Source organism: Papio anubis, unplaced genomic scaffold (assembly GCF_008728515.1).
Source record: "Papio anubis isolate 15944 unplaced genomic scaffold, Panubis1.0 scaffold72, whole genome shotgun sequence".
In the NCBI taxonomy this organism is placed as follows: domain Eukaryota; kingdom Metazoa; phylum Chordata; class Mammalia; order Primates; family Cercopithecidae; genus Papio; species Papio anubis.
The window spans coordinates 1-22,173 of NW_022167418.1; the positions used below are offsets into that span (position 1 = coordinate 1).

Consider the following 22,173-nt stretch of genomic DNA (forward strand, 5'->3'; position numbering starts at 1 on the left):
GCTGCACCCATCAACTCGTCATTTACATCAGGTATAACTCCCAATGCAATCCCTCCCCCCTCCCCCCTCCCCATGATAGGCCCCGGTGTGTGATGTTCCCCTTCCCGAGTCCAAGTGATCTCATTGTTCAGTTCCCACCTATGAGTGAGAACATGCGGTGTTTGGTTTTCTGTTCTTGTGATAGTTTGCTAAGAATGATGGATTCCAGCTGCATCCATGTCCCTACAAAGGACACAAACTCATCCTTTTTTATGGCTGCATAGTATTCCATGGTGTATATGTGCCACATTTTCTTAATCCAATCTGTCACTGATGGACATTTGGGTTGATTCCAAGACTTTGCTATTGTGAATAGTGCTGCAATAAACATACGTGTGCATGTGTCTTTAGAGCAGCATAATTTATAATCCTTTGGGTATATACCCAGTAATGGGATGGCTGGGTCACATTTTCTTGAAGACTGATTTCCCCTTCTCTTGTTTCTTTTTGCTGTTTAAACTGCCCCTCTGTCCTCACACCCAGGCCATGAATATTGTAGACCTCAGGATGACAGAAATCTTCCCTGTTTTGATTGCCACCTACTCTGATATTGTTTGGGGAGAATGACAGAAATATATTCTGGATTGGGGTTCCCATGGTGGTTACAGGTTTGGTTTGTACTTAACTTTCGCCGTCAGATTGAGGAGATACCTCAAGATGCAGTTAGAAGCCAAACTCTTTTTCTTGAGGATAGAGGAACATACAACTCTACTACCACCAGTGACCTAATGAAGTGCTTCACATAAGGTCACCAAGGAGGTTTTCATTTCAAATTTATGACTTTACCCCAAATGCCCATATAATGCCATTTTCAAAGAGACATATAGTAAACAGGAAGTACCCTAATTGGACGTACAGTATCCTTTCAGGACCCAGGTCACATGAGATGTAAGTGGTTTTCTCTTGACTTCCTAGGGAGGAATGCAGTAGGCATGAACTGAATAGGGATAAAAGAGTAAAATTATTCAAAGAAATAGCCCCGAGGGAAAGTGGTGACAGGCCAAAAAAAAAAAAAAAAAAAAACAAAACAAAACAGTGAGGGATTAGTTGAGTGTGTGTGCATGTGTGTGTGTGTGTTTCAGGACAAATACTTAACTAGTCAGTGAGTGTCATACAAACATGTTTAATTCCAGGCAGCTGAAGCCAGTATGCATTTCCAAGTAATGGTGGGAAATTTAGAGAGGTTGAATGGAAAACAACAACAACAACAAAAAAAAAACAGCTTGAAGTTGAATCTGGCTAATTAAAATAGTACATATCAAATTCTGAAATAAAAATTGACCATTATCTCGGTTTGAATTTGCAGCTCCTGGCTAAATACAAAAACTTGCAATGGGACAACGTTCTGCGGCTGGACGAGGTGCAGGCTAAACTAGGGATTAGTCTAGAAGAAATGTTGTTGGTCACAGAAGATGCCCTTCATCCTGAACCCTATAACCCTGAGGAGATCTGTAGGTGTCTGGGAATTAGCCTGGAGGAACTCCGAACCCAAATCCTGAGTCCAAACACTCAAGATGGTGAGTTGGCTGCAGAAAGTAAGATATAGGTTATTCCCTCACTCACAGCTGGGAGGTTTCAACTTCTCCACTGGTTTTACAGCATACTTGAGGGAATTTGGAAACTGTGTTTCAGCAAGCTTAATTATTTAGAATCTTAGCTTCATAAATGTATTCATTCATTTATACATTTTCATTCATTCATTCATTCATCACTATGCTGGGTAGGTAAGGGTGAATGAGACATGATTCCTGTCTTCCAGGGGCTTATAATTCAGTAAGCTTCTCTTTTTTATCTTTTTTCCCTTATCCATTTTTTTCTGGTTGTTATGCTACTTGTATAAAAAATGGACTAGGTTAGAGAACTGCTCTAACTCTGTGAAACAATGCTCAGAACACTATAAAGTGTTCACTTCTTAGGTTGAAACTTGTGGCCCAATTTAGTGTGGAAGCTTATTTCTATTTGTGGTCTGCTTTCAGTTAATTTTATTTTTATACCAGTAACATCAGAAACTGAGATGAAGGCCAGGTAAATGTTGCAGGCACAGGATGGAGTCTTGGGCTGGCTGTTCCTCTTAGACTAAAGGTTATCTAATGGTGAGAAATCAGTACTGGGGGCAAGGACATCTAGTTAAGATCCAGTTGCCCTTAGTGGAGGGTTATGGGGGATAAGTAGGAGATTAACACAAACATCAGCCTCAGGGCCCCATTTCTGTCTCATTCAGTTCAGTTCTACAACTGATCGTTGAGTTGCTACTGTGGATTTACCTACAAAGTAATTTCTTAAAGGTTTCATATACTGAAAACTTTGGGATGAGATAAGGGAATCATTTGGAAGCAGGGATTGGGTTTTAGCTTCTAACACTGTCGATCCAATTTAATTTGATGAAGCTTGATTGAGTCTTTAGAACCAGTATAAGCAAACTATGGCCTACTGGCCAAATCAGGCCTGCCGTCTGTTTTTATGAAATAAACTTTTACTAGAACATGGCCATGTATTAGCTGTGGCTGCCTTTGCACTATAAGAGTTGAGTAGTTGCAATAGAGATTGAATAGTCCACAAAACCTAAAATATTTAATATCTGGTTCTTTGCAGAAAATGTTTCCTGGCTCTCATTTCAGAAAGGCAGTAGACTAAAGTTTACCTCAGTTTTGCCATGAAAATAGGCATAACAGGTTTATGATGTTAAGATGTTATATAAGATATAAGGTTAAGATGCTTCTCTTATGAGAATAATCTGTATAATGTGCTAAGAATAATGCCTGGTAGTGGAGGTACTAATAGAGTGATGAATGTGGTGATGGAGTTGTATTTGGGTCTAGGGAGACCAGAAAACAAAGAAGACAAAGCCAGCTTAAGGCTGGGTGCAGGGGCTCATGCCTGTAATTCCAGCACTTTGGGAGGCCGAGGTGGGTGGATCACTTGAGGCCAGGAGTTTGAGACCAGCCTGGCCAACATAGTAAAACCCTGTCTCTACCAGAAACACAAAAATAAGCCAGGCATGGTGGCAAGCACCTGTAATCCCAGCTACTCAGGTGACTGAGGCATGAGAATTTTTTGAATCCAGGAAACAGAGGTTGCAGTGAGCTGACATTGTGCCACTGCACTCCAGGGTGAGACACTGTCTCAAATAAATAAATAAGTAAATAAATAAGCAAGCCAGCTAGCTTAACTAAGGAGTTAGCAACCAGCCAAAAATTAAATAATAAATAAATATTTCCTAGGTAGGCAAACAGTCAAAAAGAATTCCAGTCTGACCAAACAGTAGATACAGAGGCAGAAAGAAGTGAGAGAAGATTATATGTCCAGAGAACTACAGATAGTTGAGTGTTTCTTGAAAATAATGTACACAGTAGAGAATGATATGGTATCAGGCCAAGGTTGTAGACAGACCCAGATCACCAAAGGGCTTATTAAATAATTGTGTGTGTGTGTGTTGTATAGGTAATGTGGGAGGTAATCAATATTTACTGAATGAAGAAGTTGGGTAAGGTATTGGATAGGGAGAGGTTCAGGGGAATAGCCTTTCTCCTTTGACCTAAGATATTGATTTCTTTAACAAATATGTATTGACTTCTGTGGACTGGAAATTGTGCTAGATGCTGGGATGCAAAGATAAGCAGGACACAGTCTCTACTTTATAGCGACTTAGTGTCTAATTGGGGGAGAGTGCCATACAACAATCACAATAAATAATACCTGCTATAATAAAGGTATTTATCAAGAACCCTAAAAGTATGGAGGGAAAAGTGCCTCAGGTCCTGTAGATGGTGGTTCCATTTTGAGCTGCATCCTTAGAGAAGTTATGAATTTCCTAGACTTAGAGAGATGACCAGCCATTCCAGGCAGAGAGTAGAGCTTGAATGAAGACAAAGTAGCACAAGGAGTGGAGTATTGGAGAACATGCACCAAGAGGTACTGTGTGCAGTATGAGTCGGAGGACAAAAAGACTGCGTAAAAGGATGCCAATTAGGGAACTATTGCTCTATACTCTATACTGAATGAGAAGAGCCTGAAGTAGGGTAGATTGCTCAACTGGTAGATTCTCAAGACTGTAAAATGGAATTCAGTTGCATTTGGCAATTGCTGGTATCTAGGAGTGAAGGAAAGAAGAATGGGAAGAAGGAAGGGAAGGAGGGAGAGGAAGAAGGAAGGAAAGGAAGAAGAAAAGAAATATAAGGTAAATAGGTCCAAGGTATGGATAACTGGGAACGTTAGGAAATTATAGTGTCGAAGTGATTTTGGCAGTAAGATGACAAGCTTGTTTCTCTCTCTCTATAGATAGATAGATAGATAGATAGATAGATAGATAGACAGACAGATAGATAAATCTATCTATCTATCATTGAATTTGTCTGGTGTGATAGCAAGATATCTAAATAGAGATGTAAAACAGATAAAGATCCAAATGATATAGTAGTTAGATTTGGGAGTTATTGTTGAAAAGGTAAGAAAATCTTAATAGACATTGAAAATGTTGACTTTCAAATGATCTTAAGAGTCATTTCATGGTGTCACTTAGTTCAGAAGCCTTCAGAGGCTTACCATTACCTAATTGCCTGAACTCTTCTGGTCCTGTCTTAACTACGTTCTGTCCTGTGTCCCTTTGGAGCCCATATGTGCCCGTGTGGACAGTGTTACCTTGGTTGGGCCATTCCACTTACTAATTGGAAGCTTCGTCTTCCCTCTGGGCTTTTAATCCTAAACACCACTGTGCTTTTATAAATGAATTTTCTCCCTTTTCTGAAATGCAGTTTCTACCTGTCTTAAAAGCTTAATGTAATTCTTAATGTAATTCTTATCTTTTGCTTATACTTCTTAATCCACAACCTATTCTCTTTCTCTGTATCCATCTGCCTGTCTTTCCTTCCCTTCTTTTAGAATTTTTTTGAATAAGTAAATTTCCCAGAATGCTTTAGAAAATACAAAGAGCAATTTGCTTATCATACAACATGTGTTTCTGTCTCTCTGCCTCTCTTTCTATGTATATATTCATAAGCTTTTCCCCCTGAAGAATAATGACTTCACAGTTTTTATTAAAATGAGGCATGCTTCATCTTCTTTTTTTCCAGAACTTTTATTTATTTTCTTTTTCAACTTAATTTTAGGTTCAGGGCATACACATGTAGGTTTCTTACATGTATAAATTGCATGTTTCTGGGGTTTGGTGTACACATGATTTTGTCACCCAGGTAGTGAGCATAGTATCCAAAGGGTAGTTTTTTGACTCTCACTCTCCTCCCACTCACCATCCTCAGTTAGGCCCTGGTGTGTATTTTTCCTCTCTTTGTCACCATATGTACTCAGTGTTTACCTCCTACTTACAATTGAGAACATATGGTATTTTTTCTGTTCCTGCCTTAATTTGCTTAGGATAATGTCCTCCAGCTGTATCCATGTTGCTACATAGGACATTATTTCATTCCTTTTTATGGCAGCCACAGTGTATTTGCACTAGATTGTCTTTATCCAGTCAACCATTGGGCATCTAGTTTGATTCCATGTCTTTGCTATTGTGAATAGTGCTGCAGTGAATATATAAGTGCTTGTGTCTTTTTTTTTTTTTTTTTTTTTTTCTGAAAGAGTCTCACTCTGTTGCCTGGACTGGTATGCAGTGGTGTGATCTTGGCTCACTGCAGCCTCCGCCTCCCTGGTTCAAGAGATTCTCCTGCCTCAGCCTCCTGAGTAGCCGGGATTACAGGCACCCGCCATGACGCCCAGCTAATTTTTTGTATTTTTAGTAAAGACAGGGTTTCACCATGTTGGCCAGACTGGTCTAGAACTCCTGACCTCGTGATTCGCCTGCCTTGGCCTCCCAAAGTGTCGGGATTACAGGCGTGAGCCACCACGCCCGGCCACATGTGTCTTTTGGGTAGAATGATTTATATTCATTTGGGTATATACCCAGTAAAGGGATTGCTGAGTTGAATGGTAGTTCTGTTTTAAGTTCTGTGAGAAATCTCCAAACTGTTTTCCACAATGGCTGAATTAATTTACATTCTCACCAGCAGTGTATAAGCATTCCCTTTTCTTGGCAAACTTGGCAACATCTGTTATTTTATTAGTTTAGTAATAGCCATTCTGACTGGTGTGAGATGATATCTCATTATGGTTTTAATTTGCATTTCTGTAATGATTAGTGATGTTGAGCATTTTTTTAATATGCTTGTTGGCCATGTGTATGTCTTCTTTTGAGAAGTATCTGTCCATGTCCTTTGCCCATTTTTAAATGGAGTTATTTGTTTCCTGCTTGTTGATTGGTTTATAATTTTTATAGATTCTGGATATTAGACATTTGTAAGATGCATAGTTTGCAAAAATTTTATCCTATTCTGTAGGTTGTCTGTTTACTCTGTTGACAGTTTCTTTTGCTGTACAGAAGCTCTTTAGTTTAGGTCCCACTTGCCAATTTTTGTTTTTGTTGCAATTGCTTTTGGAGATTTCATCATGAAATCTTTGTCAAGGTCTATGTTCAGAACTGAATATACTGGCTTTTTTTTTTCTAGGATTTTTATAGTTTTAAGTCTTACATTTAAGTTTTTATCTATCTTGAGTTGATTTTTGTATATGGTAAAAGGAAGGGGTCCAGTTTCCATTTTCTGTGTATGAATAGCCAGTTATCTCAGTACCATTTATTGAATAGGGAGTCATTTCTCCATTGCTTATTTTTGTTGACTTTGTCAAAGATCAGATGGCTGTAGGTGTATAGATTTATTTCTGAGTTTTCTATTCTGTTGCATCAGTCTATGTGTCTGTTGTTTTATGCTGTTTTGGTTACTGTAGCCTTGTAGTATAGTTTAAAGTTGAGTGGTGTAATGGCTCTGTTCTTTTTCCTTAGGATTGCTTTGGCTATTTGGGCCCGTTTTTGATTTGAGTTTTTGAATTTTTTTTCTAATTCTGTGAAAAATGACATTGGTAGTTTGATAGGAAAAGCATTGAATCTGTAAATTGCTTTGGGCAGTGTGGCCATTTTGATAATATTGATTCTTCCAACCCATGATCATGGAGTGTTTTCCTGTTTGTTTGTGTTGTCTCTGATTTCTTTCAGCCATGTTTTGTAATTCTTCTTGGAGAGATCTTTCACCTCCTTGGTTAGCTATATTCCTAAGTATTTCATTCTTTTTGTGGCTATTGTGAATGGTATTGTGTTCTTGATTTGGCTCTTAGCTTGGACATTACTGGTGTATGAAAATACTGCTGATTTTTGTACATGGATTTTGTATTCTGAAACTTTACTGAAGTTATTTGTCAGTTCCACAAGCCTTTGGGCAGAGACCATGGGGTTTTCTAGCTATAGTATCATATTGTCAGTGTAGAGAGATAGTTCGACTTCCTATTTTCCTACCTGGATGCCTTTTATTTCTTTCTCTTGCCTGATTGCTGTGGCTAGGACTTCCAATACTACGTTGAATAGGTGAGAATGAGAATCCTTTTTTGTTCTGGTTCTCAGGGGAATGTCTCTAGCTTTTGCCTGTTCAGTATGATGTTGACTGTGGGTTTGTTATAGATGGCTCTCATTATTTTGAGGTATGTTCCTTTGATGCCCAGTTTGTTGGTAGTTTTTAACATAAGAGTTCTTGAATTTTATTGAAAGTCTTTTTATTTCTATTGAGATGATCATATGGTTTTTGTTTTTAATTCTGTTTATGTGGCAAATCACACTTATTGATTCGCCTATGTTGAACTAACCTTGCATCCAGGGAATGAAGGTGGCTTGATCATGGTGGACTTGCTTTGTGATGTGCTGCTGGATTCAGTTTCCTAGTTTTTGCTGAGTAGTTTTGCATCTATATTCATCAGGGATATTGACCTGAAGTTTTCTTTTTTTGTTGTGTCTTTGCCAGGTTTTGGTATCAGAATCATGCTAGCCTCAAAGAATGAGTTAGGCAGGTGTCTCTCCTCTTCAATTTTTGGAAATAATTCCAGTAGGATTGGTAACAGGTCTTCTTTATATGTTTGGTAGAATTTGACTGTGAATCCATCTGCTCCAGGGGTTTTTCTGGTTGGTAGGTTTTTTATTGCAGATTCAATTTTAGAACTTTTTATTTGTCTGTTCAGGAATTCAGTTTCTTCCTGGTTCAGTCTTGGGAGGTTTTAGGGTCCCAGGAGTTTATCCATTTCTTTTAGGTTTTCCAGTTTGAGTGCACAGAGGTGTCTGCTATAGTGTCTGAGGGTGTTTTGTATTTCTCTGAGGTCAGTGGCAATATCACCTTTGTCATTTCTGATTATGTTTATTTGGATCTTCTCCCTTTTTTCTTTATTAATCTAGGCAGCAGTCTGTCAATCTTATTTATTCATTCAAAGGACTAGTTTTGGTTTTGTTGATCTTTTGTGTGGATTTTTATGTCTCAATTTCATTTGGTTCAGCTCTGATTTTGGTTGTTTACTTTCTTCTGCTAGCTTTGTGGTTGGTTTGCTATTGTTTTCCTAGTTCCTTTAGGTGTGATGTTTGGTTATTAATTTGAGATCTTTTTAATGTTTTGATGTAGGTGTTTAGTGCTATAAACTTTCCTCTTAACACTACGTTAGCTGTGTCTTACAACTTCTGATATATTTTTGTTTTCATTAGTTTTACGGAATTAATTTCATTGCCTTAATATCCTTCTTTACCTAAAAGTTATTCAGGAGCAAGTTGTTTAGTTTTCATGGAATTGTATGGTTTTGAGAAATCTTCTTGGTATTGCATTCTTCTTTGTTGATTTATTTTATTGTGCTGTAGTCTGAGAGCATGATTGTTATGATTTTTTTTTTATTTGTTGAGAATTACTTTATGGCTGGGCATGTGGTCAGTCTTATAATATGTGCCATGTGCAGATGAGAAGAATGTATATTCTGTTGTTGGGTGGGGTATTCTGTAGATATGTTAGGTCCATTTGGTCAAGTGCTGAGTTTAAGTCCCTAATATCTTTGTTAGTTTTCTGCCTGGATGATCTGAGTAGGGTGTTAATGTCTCCCACTATTATTGTTTGGTTATCTAAGTCTCTTTGTGGGTCTCTAAGAACTTGGTTTTGTAAATCTGGGTGCTCTAATGTTGGGTGAATATATATTTAGGACAGTTAAGTCATCTTGCTGAATTGAACCCTTTATCATTATGTAATGCCCATTTTTGACCTTTTTGATCATTGTTAGCTTAAAGTCTGTTTTGTCTGAAATAAGAATAGCAACCCCTGCTCTTTTGTCTTCTGTTTGCTTGGTAGATCTTTCTCCATCCCTTTACTTCAAGCCTACAGGTGTCATTGCATGTGAGAGGAGTCTCTTGAAGACACCACACAGTTGGTTCTTGCTTCTTGATCCAACTCATCACTCTGTGTCTTTTAAGTGGGGCATTTAGCCTGTTTAAATTCCAAGCTAATATTGACATGTGAGGGTCTGATCTTGTCATCGCTTTGTTAGCTGGTTTTTTGGTAGAATTGATTATATAATTGGCTATGTCCCCACCCAAACCTTATCTTGAATTTTAGTTCCCATAATCCCCACATGTCATGGGAGAGATCCTGGGAGGTAATTGAATCATGGGGCCAGTTATCCCCATGCTGCTGTTTTCATGATTGTGAGTGAGTTCTCTTGAGAACTGATGGTTTTATAAGGGGCTTTTCCACCATTCACTTGGCACTTCTTGCTGCCACCATGTGAAGAAGGACATTTTGCTTCTCATTCCGCCATGATTGTTAGTTCCTGAGGCTTCCCCAGTCATGCAGAACTATGTCAATTAAACCTCTTTCCTTTATAAATTGCTCAGTCTCTGGTATGTCTGTTATTGGCAGCATGAGAATGGACTAATTCAATAGTGTTGGTGGGCTGTGTACTTAAGTGTGTTTTGTGGTGGAAGGTACCAGTTTTTTGTTTCCATGTTTAACACTTCCTTAAGGATCTTTTGTAAGGCAGGTCTGATGGTCATGAATTCCCTTAGCCTTTGATGGTCTTAAAAGGATTTTATTTCTTCTTCACTTACGAAACTTAGTTTGTCTGGATATGAAACTCTTGGTTGGAATTTCTTTTTTTTAAGGATGTTGACCTTGAGGTGACAGTGTAGGGAGAGATGTTCAAATCAAGCTGTGGCTTGAAGCTTCTGTTAAACCAGCCAGACTTCCAAAGGCCCATGTGCAGTTCTTATTTTCTGTTTCCAAATTTCTAATAATTAGATATAGAAATGCTCAGTGGCCATTCAAATTAAACACACACAAAGCAAAATCCTTCAATCCTTTAGATGTTGTTTAGAAATTGTTTAGGAATAGTTTCAGGATTATTTGCCAGGCCTTACCCACAGGTAGGAATTGTCTAAGGGTATGGTAGAGTGGTCTGGAGTCTTGGAGCCTCAGAGGCTAGACGTAATTGGGAGGGATGTTTCCCATGGTGTGACCCAAGAGGAAAATGTGAAGCTAGGGCCAGGGCGAGGAGAGTTAGGCACGTGTATCACGCACATAACTCAAGAACACACATTGGCAGACAGAAGAATTTGTGAGGAAGTAAATAGACAGTAAAGTAGAGAGAATGGGTCAGGTAGTTTAGATTCTAGCTTTAAAAAAAAAGGAATTTGTTGGGAGCATTTCTTTTGGGAGTGTCCAAACTGCTCTGGGTTGGGGTGGCCCAGCTGCTTAGCCACACTGTGCTGGGGTAGACCCAAATTTCATTACTTCAGTTACCAACTTTGCCTGTGGCCACATGCTGACAAAGTGCTGGTCAGTTCTTGACTCATTTGTTTGCCTTGTATGATCTCCAGAGTCATGGGTGATAATCATGGTTTTTAATAAAGAACAAAGCCCTGACATAGATTGCTCTTTAGGAAGACACTTAGAGTCAATGGTAAAGAAAAAAAGAACAAAACAACTTGTTATACCTTTTATAGTTCCCACATGACCCTTTACACATACCATCTAATTTGAATCTCACACCAACCCTGGGGCACAGGGTTATCAGCATGAAGAAACTGAGGTGAGAGAATTTAGTGATTTGTCAGGACCACATGGGTGGTATGAGCTGGAGCCAGATCCCAAATCCTAGTCTTCTAACTTAATCCAATACTTTTTCTGCCATCACTTTTTAAATTCTGGCACACTTACAAGCTGCCCTTACCAATCCTGCACCAGTTATGGGAAGTGATATCTAATTTTGACTTTGCTTGGCTCTAATTTTTTCTTGAGACTAAGCAGTAGTGATAAAGATAGGTAGCTTTATGTCCAAAGAGTTTCTTTTATGGCTTTTTCCCATTCTAGTGTTTTGGCCTTAGAAGAGATAAGACTGTGTGGCATCTAGAAGCTTGCTTTATTTAAGGAACAACTCAACTTGGCCATAATATGCATAAGCTGTTGTGTTCTAGAAGAGCCATGAGAAGTGCTATGGAATTTTCACATTTAATAAAAATGCAGTTCTCATAGATTATCTTGGTTAAGTCTAAGAAGAGTAGTTTGTTTTTATCTAACAAAAAGTATAAAGGTGCTTCACAATGTAAAAAGGGTCAGTTGTTTAGTAATTTAAATGTCCATTAAGGGTTTTCAATTTTGAAGAAAATTGATTTAAATGTAGCTTATAAGGTACCAAGCACTAAAAACTCTGTGATCTCAACAGATTCCATTGTTCTTCTTGTATATGTTTTGGAAGAAAAGTTTTCCATAAAAAGCTAGATGAAACTCCAAAGGAAATTATAGACCCTTCTAGAGTTTACAGATGTTGGTTGAACAGAAATCCTTAAAATCTGTGAGATGGACTTCTAATGAGAAAGCCAATAAAATGGGTGCTTTGGTTTTGTCTGTTGTTTCTGTTTTTATAAGATGAAATAATAGACTGTTGTAAAACAAAGTATAAAAGAATAAATTAAATAATAATGATTTTTCTTCCACACAAAAGATATTATGCTTTAAGTTGTTTTGGAAGTCAAGTTTGCAGAAAATTTGCTTTCATTAGTCCTTTTTTGTTTCTCTCTCTGCCTGGTCACTTCTTTTTGCCCATCAGCTTCTATTGACTTCTCAGTTGTCTGGCTATGGAGGACAGGTTCATGCCAGGAATAAAGGTTCCTACCTTGTTTCCTCACGAAAACAATGGCCTTACCTGATATCGCAGATAACCGGGGAATTCTACTTCCTCTTTCAGATGTGTGCCTGATATGTCCCTATTCATTGGTTCACCTTCCCCCTTCAAAACTAAAAATGAATGTGAACATACCTTATTAAGTAGGATATTTAAAGGCACGGCATCATAAAACTTTCAACTTCTGTAGGAAGAGCCTAGGATATGTGTTGGAATCACACCAGTGATTTGTGTTGTGTGTTGGTCAGCTTCTCAGCCACTGGTAGGTAGGTCAGTACTCACAGTGTGCCTCTTGTCCCACAAGGATAATGGTGGCATGGTTCTGGCTTCTGAGGCCAGCAGAGAAGTAACAATGTGCATGAACTGCCGTGGCACCAGCTGCTCCTATGTAGACCTTTGAGGCATAAAAAACACATGTATCTCATCATTCTTAGTATATTTACTTATTTGCTCATTCTCCCTGTATGTACCTGGTTTCCTGACCCTGCTAACTATCTTCTTCACCACAGCTGCCTCCTTGGCCTTGGCATCACTGGCCCCCTTGGTTTCCTCAGCTCTGACCACCACCTTGGTCCAGCCTTGTGGGCCTCTTTGTTTCTGACCCTGTATTTCCTGTACACCTCCTCAGCCCCAGCTGCTTCTTTGGCTGTAGTCTTGCTGGTCTTCTCATTTGTGGCTGCCTCAAGGGGAAGGAAGGGAAGAAAAGGAAAGGAAAATGTATAATTTCTAAACTTGTAAATATATGTATTTAAGTCTAAGGAAATGTTACCCAGTATGCCCTTTGCTTAAATTTATCATGGATGTATCTCTGTCTTTCAGGAGTGAAATTATCAAAGGATCAGCTGTGAAGTTACTAGATACTATGTTTTGAGTAGAATGAGGCTTCTGCAGATATAAGGACATCTCATTGTCTCCTCTGTCACTCCTCTGCTGGTTTGGAAACATCTATAGGAAAGCATCTTCTATAGTCATCATCTACCTAAGAGGCCAACATCTTCCATCCTATTTTCCTTTTTTGCTACTTATGCTTTCATTTTTACATTTTGTAGGTTTTCGCATAAGTAAATGTTCTCTTTGTATACAAAGCAGCTTTTCTTATGGTGAAATTCATTTATTTTGGTCAAAGTGATTCTCCTGTATTGATAAGTTCAAACTGATTGTGCTTCAGTAACAAACAATTTCAAAGTCTCAGTGGCTTGACCAAACAAAAGTATATTTCTTACTCACTCTGTATATCTGACATAAGTTAGCGACAGAGTTCATTCATCTAAGACACTTATGGAGCTAGGCTCAGAGGGCTCCATCTCAACACGTTTGTCCATAATCATTGTGGCAGGAGGAAGGTAATGTTGTTAATTGCTCTCTGGCTCTTAACAATGAGCATCACCCTGATGCTCATTTGATTGGCCAAAGCAAGTCAGATTGATGTGATGAACTTCAGTGAGGGTGAGGAAGTACAGTCTTAATATGTGTGAGGAGAGCTGGAATATTTGGAAGCAGCCTGATGACAACTATACTTTCCCATGTTGAGTGGCTATGAGTCTCATCCCATCAAATCTTGGTGAACCAATGAGAACCAATTTACTTTCTCATATACAAATATGAAGTTGACATTCTTTCCAAACATCTGGGACAATGAATATTGCTCTTGATCAAATTTCAAGTTATTTTCATTTAAGAATTAGACAAACATACTGTGATCTCTTTTTATGTTGCACATTTCTCTTATACTGGCATTTTATCTGCACGTAATCTGGTGAAAGCTTACTTGGTAATGATGGCTCGTCACTTTCTTCCCTGTCTTGCAGAATTCATGGTCTCTTCAGGAGCCAGTCATTCTAACATCCTAATTCAAGAAAACATCTCCTTCTGTTTATTAGTTGTTCAATTTCTGTAGTCCTCTTTCAAAGTACTTAGCTTCAGGTGGAAGAAAGTTTCCTAATAGTTTCTAAATTAGAAATTGTATGCTACTTTCTACCTACTGTGCCATTTGTTTCCATGAGAGTCAGCTGAGGTGAGTAACCGTGAATGGATCTAGTGGCTTAAGCAGGTTATTGCCAAATATCAATAGTAATGACAACAAAAATAATGACCTATTATATGTGTATAGATACTAGCAGTTTAACTATATGAGATCTAACTTGATCATCATTCATGCTGCAGGTTTCAGATGAAAATATGACAGGCCACCACTCTATATTCAGGGTAGAGATGCTCCATAGTTTTTTAGAAAATGTTTGAGGAAGATGGCTTCTTGTTTTGTCTTTAGAAAGGATTAGAATGGGAGAGACCACAAAGATTAACACCCTTAGTCCATTAGGACTTCTCTAATATTGGGAAACCCTTATTCTGTCAAGGGCCGCTGATGGAACAGTAAAAAAGACCAGAGACCACCTACATCGGAAAGCAATATAATTTAGTCTTTTAATGAGAAGTTATAAAATATTCCAAGTAGAAGCAATATAAAAGTCTACTTAATTAACACAAGAAATAGCAAGATATATGCTTCATTTCTCTTATTTTAGCCTAAAAAGTGAAGGGGGACAGAGAGGATGAAGATCACAATGGAAAGAGTCATATGAATAAAGAAAACAGGAAAAAGAATCTGATAAAGGGGGGAAGGTTGCTTATGGAAAAGCACATAAACACAAATGCAGAGAAATCACAAACAAACACACCTGTATGCATTCACTTCCCAACTGGCTTCCAGAGAACTACATAAGCACATTTGTAATCATGGAGTGCTGTGAAATAGCAGCATCTTGATTTATTCTTTCAGGGTATTGCCAGTTGTAGTGTAAACACCTTGAGAATAGGGACATCTCTAGATGTTTGTGAAAGTGAAAGATTTTTATCTTCTTAATGCTGCACGGCATTTTGGAAAGTTCAGGTATAGTGCAGGTGTATTGTCCAATTATCTCAGACCTTGCCTTGAGGAAATTCAGAGAAGGGCCACATTTGGCACATGATTCAGAGCTCCCTCACTTTCAGTCCCTAGGTGGCTCTTCCTGTTCTGCTCCAGTGCCTGCCTTCCAAAAGCAAATTCCGGACAACAGCCTATGTAATCTAGTAGGGTCATTTCACATGCCAGATAACAAACTGTTGACATAATCTGGTCACCTGCTGCTTTTTCATCATATTGGGAAATAAATAACATAAGTAAATAGAGGTAGATTTTTATTCCTTTATCAGCAAATGTTTGACTGAGAACCAACTATTTAAGCACTGTGCTAGGTACTGTGTATTAGAATCAGTAAGGCCAGCATAATCCCTATTCTTACTTAATTTTGTGGGAAGACAACATTAAAACAATAACTAAAGTGTCCTGATAGAAATATGCTACTTATTTCACAGGTAGGCACTAATTTTTCTTTTGCCTCTCTTTTATCCTTTTTTATTCCCTTATATATTTTTCCTGTAATTCAATTAATAGAAGAAATCTAGGACAAGATCTTATTCCCTTTCATGTAAAAAATACCAGGCCAGGCCAGCTCTAGGCAAGCATGACCACTGTTTCTCATAGTCCTTCTTGCAGCTCTGCATTGACCAAGATTCCCTCTTAACTCTCTAGGCTCCTTTTCAAATGGCTTGAAATTGTTTCCTCTTTTCATGTTTTCCAAGAATAAAGTTTTAGGAAAGTTCTGGAAAATTAATGGGAAAGTAATTCCCTGAAGAGAGTGAGACACAAAAATATGGCTTATCCAGGGAGCAGCTTCAGATTCTTCCCTTGCTAATAGGATGAGAGCAAAATGATGTGTATTGAGAACCTGCCATATTCAAGACACTCTATTAGGTTCCAAAGGGGCTATAAAGATATAAAGAGGGCACAGTCCCTGCCCTCCTAAAGCAATATATGGTAACTATAATTAGAAAGGAACACAAAGTAATTAAAGTGTGCCAAGGTGGGAGATATGGATGCCTCTGACTTATGTTTTGTGAGAGTTTTGTAAAAGAGGTGGCATCCAGGCTGATACTGAAAGAGATGTGGGGATTGCAGAATCAGACTGGGTAGGATGCTGATGCAGTGTCTTCATTCTGGGACTCTGCATGCTGCCAGTGGACAGGCAATGATGGTGCAGGGCAGGCATCTCAAGTCAATGGGGAGAGGATAGTGTCACAACCATACCATTTGGGGGACTGTTGATGTGTCTTGATGAATTGAAATGTGGGGGCTTTCATTTGTTGGGCAATGGAAAAATATGCTAGATTTTGATGCAATGAAATATTCACAAATGCCACAATCAAAATGGCACTTCGGGAAGTTTGTCATGGTATGTATGAGCAGGTTGATTAGAGGGGAGAGGGATACCAGTTAGAAGGTAGTGCAATGGTACAGACATGGGATGATAAGAATCCAAACTACAAAGGTAGAGAGTAGAATGGAAAGAAGAGAGTGATGGACTCTGTCTTGTAACGTGAATGACTCTGGACTTATTTACAGGAGCTTAGCATATGCCAGCGTGTAAAATGCAGGTGAGGGTGACTACAGTGGAGTGAGGCAACGGTTTTGATCAGAGGAGTAAAATGTACTACGGAACAGACCTTGAAGGCTCTTGCTACTTTGGAAATCTGAGAAAGGGAAGCCATAAACACGAGGAGCACTGTTACTCTCCATGAAACAGTATTATGCTGTTGATTTTCAAATATTCACAAATGCTTTTTGGAATGTACTTTTCCATGGATTAGTGTGTTTTATGTTGAAAGTGCTTTTTTTTTTTTGCACCAGCGGGTTTGCTTTTAAAATCAGGTAAAGATATTTTCTCTTTAAATGTAAAATGCTAATTTAATTTAGTCTTTGCTGCATGGGAATGGGATACTAATGTGGCTGAAAACAGCAGTTTATTTTATGTGGGTTTGACCATTTCAGAAGTTTAACATTTTTAAAAAATATTATTACTAGGAAAATAAATTTGAAACCACATTCCAACTTCAATGAGGATTATTCAAGTGTTTTTCAATTATATTGCTTAAATACTCCAAAGAGTCTTTGCCTCAGAGCACAGACTCCTTATTATGACTTTGCTACAAAGGAAAACAGGACTCTGTTCTGGGTTCTGAAGTGGTTTTCCTCATCCACCTCTGGATTGCTCTTCTTGGAGACCAACTCTTGGTTTAGCCTAGTGGAGCTTTCTATTTGTTAGAGAAATTGACCAGTAATGTGTGGTTATATGATTGTGCACAGCCAGCTACAGCCACAACTACTTTTAGCCCCTCACTCAAACAGTGGGAAAATATTCTGGGGTATGAAAGTCTCAGGAAGATTAATTATACACTTACATGATAAAGATTTCCAATTATCTCAGACCAGCATATTTATTCTTTATGATTAATTATCCCGAGATAGCCTTCATTTAAGGTAATAAAATATTCTTAAAATACTTACTACGTTTTAGCTTGATAGCTGAAAACAAATGCTCTGCATTCTTCTGTATTTACAAACCTTTATGCAGTTTGGTGATATGAGGCTACGTGGAGAAACTCGCTGCATAAAGAATGAGGGAGATGATGGTCCAGCTCTCCCTTGCAGTCATCAGACTGACGTCCAGAACTGCATTCAGGCCGGGGAACCACCCTTCAAGAAGGGCATACACAGACTAAAGTGTATTTGGAAGAATAAACAGGTGAAGGAGACTGGAAATTCAATCATGTTGGAACTTGGAAGGTTGCTCTGGAGAGAAGACTCAAATAGTTGTGGTATTTCACTGCTGCAGGGGGCAGGTAGCAGCTGCCATAGTTTTGGCTACTTAGCATCTGGGCCCCTTTTCCATCTCAGGGAAATCTGCTATGTGTATGTTGGTGATGGGGAGGGTCTTGCATTCTATGGTAGAAGTTGAAGGGTCAGATTTGTCTGTTTTGAGTCACTTGACACTTGCATGTGGACAAGGGTACTAGGCTTCTTCTGGTGTCCAGGCACGTGTTTATGGCTGGGGCTTTGAGTCTAACAGGCATAGGTCAGTTGATAAAGTGTCTAAATTCCAATGTCACATCCAGACTGCTCTTGTGGAATGATGTTGGCAGTTCTTCACTGGCTGCTTCCCGTAGCTTCTAACCTCTTCCCACCTGGTTTCACGTTCTAATAGAGAATGGAAATATCTAATCCTAAAAGATTTTGTGAGCTTCTTAGTATCTTCAAAATAAGTTTCTCTTTTGCTTGAGGTAGTTGGTGTAGGTTTATGTTGTTCACAAACAAGAATCCTGACTGATATAATTACTAAAAACATAATGATTTCTTATTTCTAACTGGAATTATTTTATTTTTTACTATTTAGTGAATTTTTTCTTTAATTTTTAGTTAACATATGATAATTGTACATATTTATAGGGTACAGAGTGATATTTCAATACAGGTATACAAATGTGTAATTATCAAATCAAGATAATTAGGCTATACATCACCTCAAACATTTAGCATGGCTTTGTGTTGGGAACATTCAGAATCCTCTTTTCTAGTTGCCTGTTTTTTGTTTTCGTTTTTGTTTTTGAGGTGGAGTTTCGTTCTTGTTGCCCAGGCTGGAGTGGAATGGCATGATCTTGGCTCACCGCAATCTCTGCATCCCGGGTTCAAGCAATTCTCATGCCTCAGCCTCCTGAGTAGCTGAGATTATAGGCATGTGCCACCACGCCTGGCTAATTTTGTATTTTTAGTAGAGACGGGTTTCTCCATGTTGGTCAGGCTGGTCTTGAACTTCCGACCTCAGGTGATCCACCCAAAGTCCTGGGATTACAGGCATGAGCCACCATGCCCGGCCTCTTCTAGTGTTTTTGAACATGTATAATAAATTCTTGTTAACTGTAGTCACTCTACAGTGCTATAGGACACTCTACAGTGCTATAGGACACTAACTTAGTCCTCCTATCTAGCTACAAGTTTGTAACCATTCTCTTCTACCTGCCTTCCCCCACTACCCTTTCTAGCCTCTAATAACTATAATTCTATTCTCTACTTCCATGAGCCTAGTTATTTTTAGCTCCTGCAGATGGGTGAGATCATATGGTTTTTTTTTTCATCTCTCTGCCTGATTTATCTCACATAACATAATGCCTTCTAGGTTTATCCATATTTCTGCTAATGACAGGATTTCATTCTTTTTTATTGTTCAATAGTATTCTATTGTGTGTACATGCCACGTTTTCTTTATTGATTCATCTGTTGGTGAACATTTAGGTTGATCCTATATCTTGGCTATTGTGAATAGTGCTGAAATAAACATGGGGCACAGATACCCTTTGATATACTGATTTTCTTTCTTTTGGATAAATACCCAGTAGTGAGATTGATGAATCATGGTAGTTCTATTTTTAGTTTTTTCAGAAACCTCTATACTGTTTTCCACAATGGCTGTACTAATTTACGTTCCCACCAACAGTGTAGAAGAGTTCCCTCTTCTCTGATCTTCACCAGCACTTGTTATTATTTTGTCTTTTTGATAGTAGCCATTCTAACTGGGTAAGACGATATCTCATGGTGGTTTTCATTGGCATTTCCCTGATGATTAATGATGTTAAGCATTTTTTCATATACCTGTCAGCCATTTATATGTCTTCTTTTGAGAAATCTCTATTCAGACCCTTTGCCTATTTTTTAACTGCATTTTTGTTTTTGTTGTTGAGTTGTTTGAGTTCTTTGTATATTCTGGATGTTAGTTCCTCATTAGATGAGTAGTTTGCAGGTGTTCTCTCCCATTCTGCAGGTTGTCTCTTCACTCTGTTGATAGGTTTCCTTTGCTGTGTAGAATCTTTTTAGTTGCATGTTGTCCTGTTTGTTTATTTTTGTTGTTGTCAGTGGTGACTTTTGTTGTCTTACCCATAAGATCTTTGCCTATACCAGTGTCCTGATGCATTTCCCCTCTGTTCTCTTCTAGTAGTTTTATAGTTTTGGTTTTTACATTTAAGTCTTTAATTCATCTTAAGTTGCTTTTTTTATATGGTGAGAGATAGGAGTCTGTTTGTCTTCTTCTGCATATAAATATCCAGTTTTCTCAGCACCATTTATTGACAAGCATATCCTTTTCTCAATCTAACTGGAATTTTTAACCTGGATTCAACAATAGCTTTATGGAATCTGTGTGTTTGTTGTGTTATATGGAGTATTTTGGTTATTTGTTCATTCACATGGGGGAGAGGGTCCATTGTTTTATTTACTTCTCAAAAGGTTCTATAATCCTTAAAGGGCCAAGAACCACTTATCTGCAGGATACAATTTAAACATCTTAGCATGACATTCAAAGTTCTCATTATCTGGCCTCAGCCCATTGCTTTGATTTTCTCTCCCATTACATTCTCTGCTGCTTCTATTTCTTTATCCTCTTTTCATGCTCCAGTAGTCAAAGTACTCTGTGTTCTCTAAAAGCACCTAATGATTTATAGTCTCCACGTCTTTGCTCTTGATGTTCTTTCTGCCCAACCCTTTTCTTTGGTTCTTATCCCACCGTTCCATTGGTTTGCTGAACACCTACTCATCTATTTAGACTTCACTGGTTTAATTCCTCAGTGGATGTAATGATTACTGTGCTACATCCCCTTGGCCTACCTGATTTCAGCATTGCTGGCAGCCCATGTTAAGCTAGCAGCTTGTATGAGTGCCTCTTCTTTGTAGCCTTTGTGCATTCTCCACACTCACTGAAGGCAGACGTGTTACCCAGGCATATCTTTGTGGAGAAGTTAACCCTTCTTGGGGGAAACACTCAAACAATGAGAATGTGAGTGGGCCAATGCCCCAGCCTTCCCATTGCCTGTGGGCCAATGGTGGGCACATTCAACATGACTCTTCAGAGAGAGATCCCTGAGAGATTAGGCCGGGAGCTGTCCACATAGTTAATCTGCTCACTAAGCCCCCTTTTTTGGCTTGCTTTCTTTCCTGAATCACTTTCCTTCCTCTTTCACCCCTGCTTCCTAGATTTCTGCTCTCTGCATCCAAGTCTTTATCTCAAGCTCTACTCTCATATGCATCTAGATCCAGACACCCTCTTGACTGTGTGCCTCTATTTTAGCTGTGAGATGCTGCTGTAGCATATCTCGCCCTTTATTGATCTCATTTAATGATTTCTTTCTAGTAGACTATTACTTGTGGAGAGTAAAGAGCTTATCTTATTGTGATATGAGTGGGCACCATCCAACTGGCTGCCAGTATGGGTAGAACAAAGCAGGTGGAAGAAGATAGGTTTTGCTGAGTCCTCTTGCTCCCTTTCTCTTCCTGTGTCAGATGCTTGCTTCCTCTCCTCCTGCCCTTAGACATCAGATTCTAGGTTCTTCAGCCTTGGATTCTGGGACTTACACCAGCAGCCTTCTGGGGGTCCTAGGGCCTTTGGCTTCAGACTGAGGGCTGCACTGTTGGCTTCTCTGGTTTTGAGGTTCTCAGACTTGGACTGAGTCATACTACTGTCCTCTCTCCCTCCCCAGCTTGGAGACAGCCTATCAGGAGACTTCTCCTTGTGATTATATCAGCCAATTCTCCTTCTTTTATATACCTATATATCCTGTTCGTTCTGTCCCACTGGAGAACCCTGTTTAATACACTTATTCATTACTGGTCCCTAAGCAGGTACATAGTGGACCCTCCACAATGTGTAAAAGGCACGGTGCCTGAGAGCTGTCTTCAGATATCGGAAGGGTTACCTTGTGTTTACATATGTCTGGGGAACAGAACCAAGACCAAAGAGTAGAGGTTACAGGAAGACAGATTATAATTCAATACATTGTTTATCAGTGCACCTATGGGAGGTGATATTTGATAGTAACAGTAACAGTGGCTCGTTATGGCATGATGACCCACTCAGGAAAGATACATGCCCACTCTTTTGCTGAGAAGTCCTATTATAGAAAATTTTATAGAACAGGGACCACAAGCACATACCTGCAAGGACCAGCCTGGCATATAAACTAGTGAGGCAGGCTAAGGGTCACATAGTTGGGAATGGTGAGAACTGTGTGGAATAAAGTGTGTGTACCCTGTCTCAAGGGGTAGGTACTCCTCAGCTCCAGTCAACAGTTGCTAGGCAGTAATGCAGATCCAGCACTATCAGACCTTCCGGTTTTCCAAACTAAGTAGATATCCAGATTCTTAGGTAAATCTTCCAGCATAAAGACATTTGAATCAAGAAGGCATCACCGTGG

General features: G+C 38.9%; 1 protein-coding gene across 1 annotated transcript in view; it reads left to right on the forward strand.

Moving 5' to 3' along the window:
- Positions 1-1,291: 1,291 nt before the first annotated feature.
- LOC116273460 (N-acetylgalactosamine kinase-like) overlaps positions 1,292-22,173 on the forward strand; it is a gene marked incomplete at its 5' end in the record, with an annotated part of 37,760 nt that continues 16,878 nt past the window's right edge. Inside the window, one exon of the mRNA XM_031662517.1 lies at positions 1,292-1,556. Within this exon, the coding sequence (XP_031518377.1) occupies positions 1,292-1,556 (265 nt within the window). The remainder of the gene's footprint in view (positions 1,557-22,173) is intronic.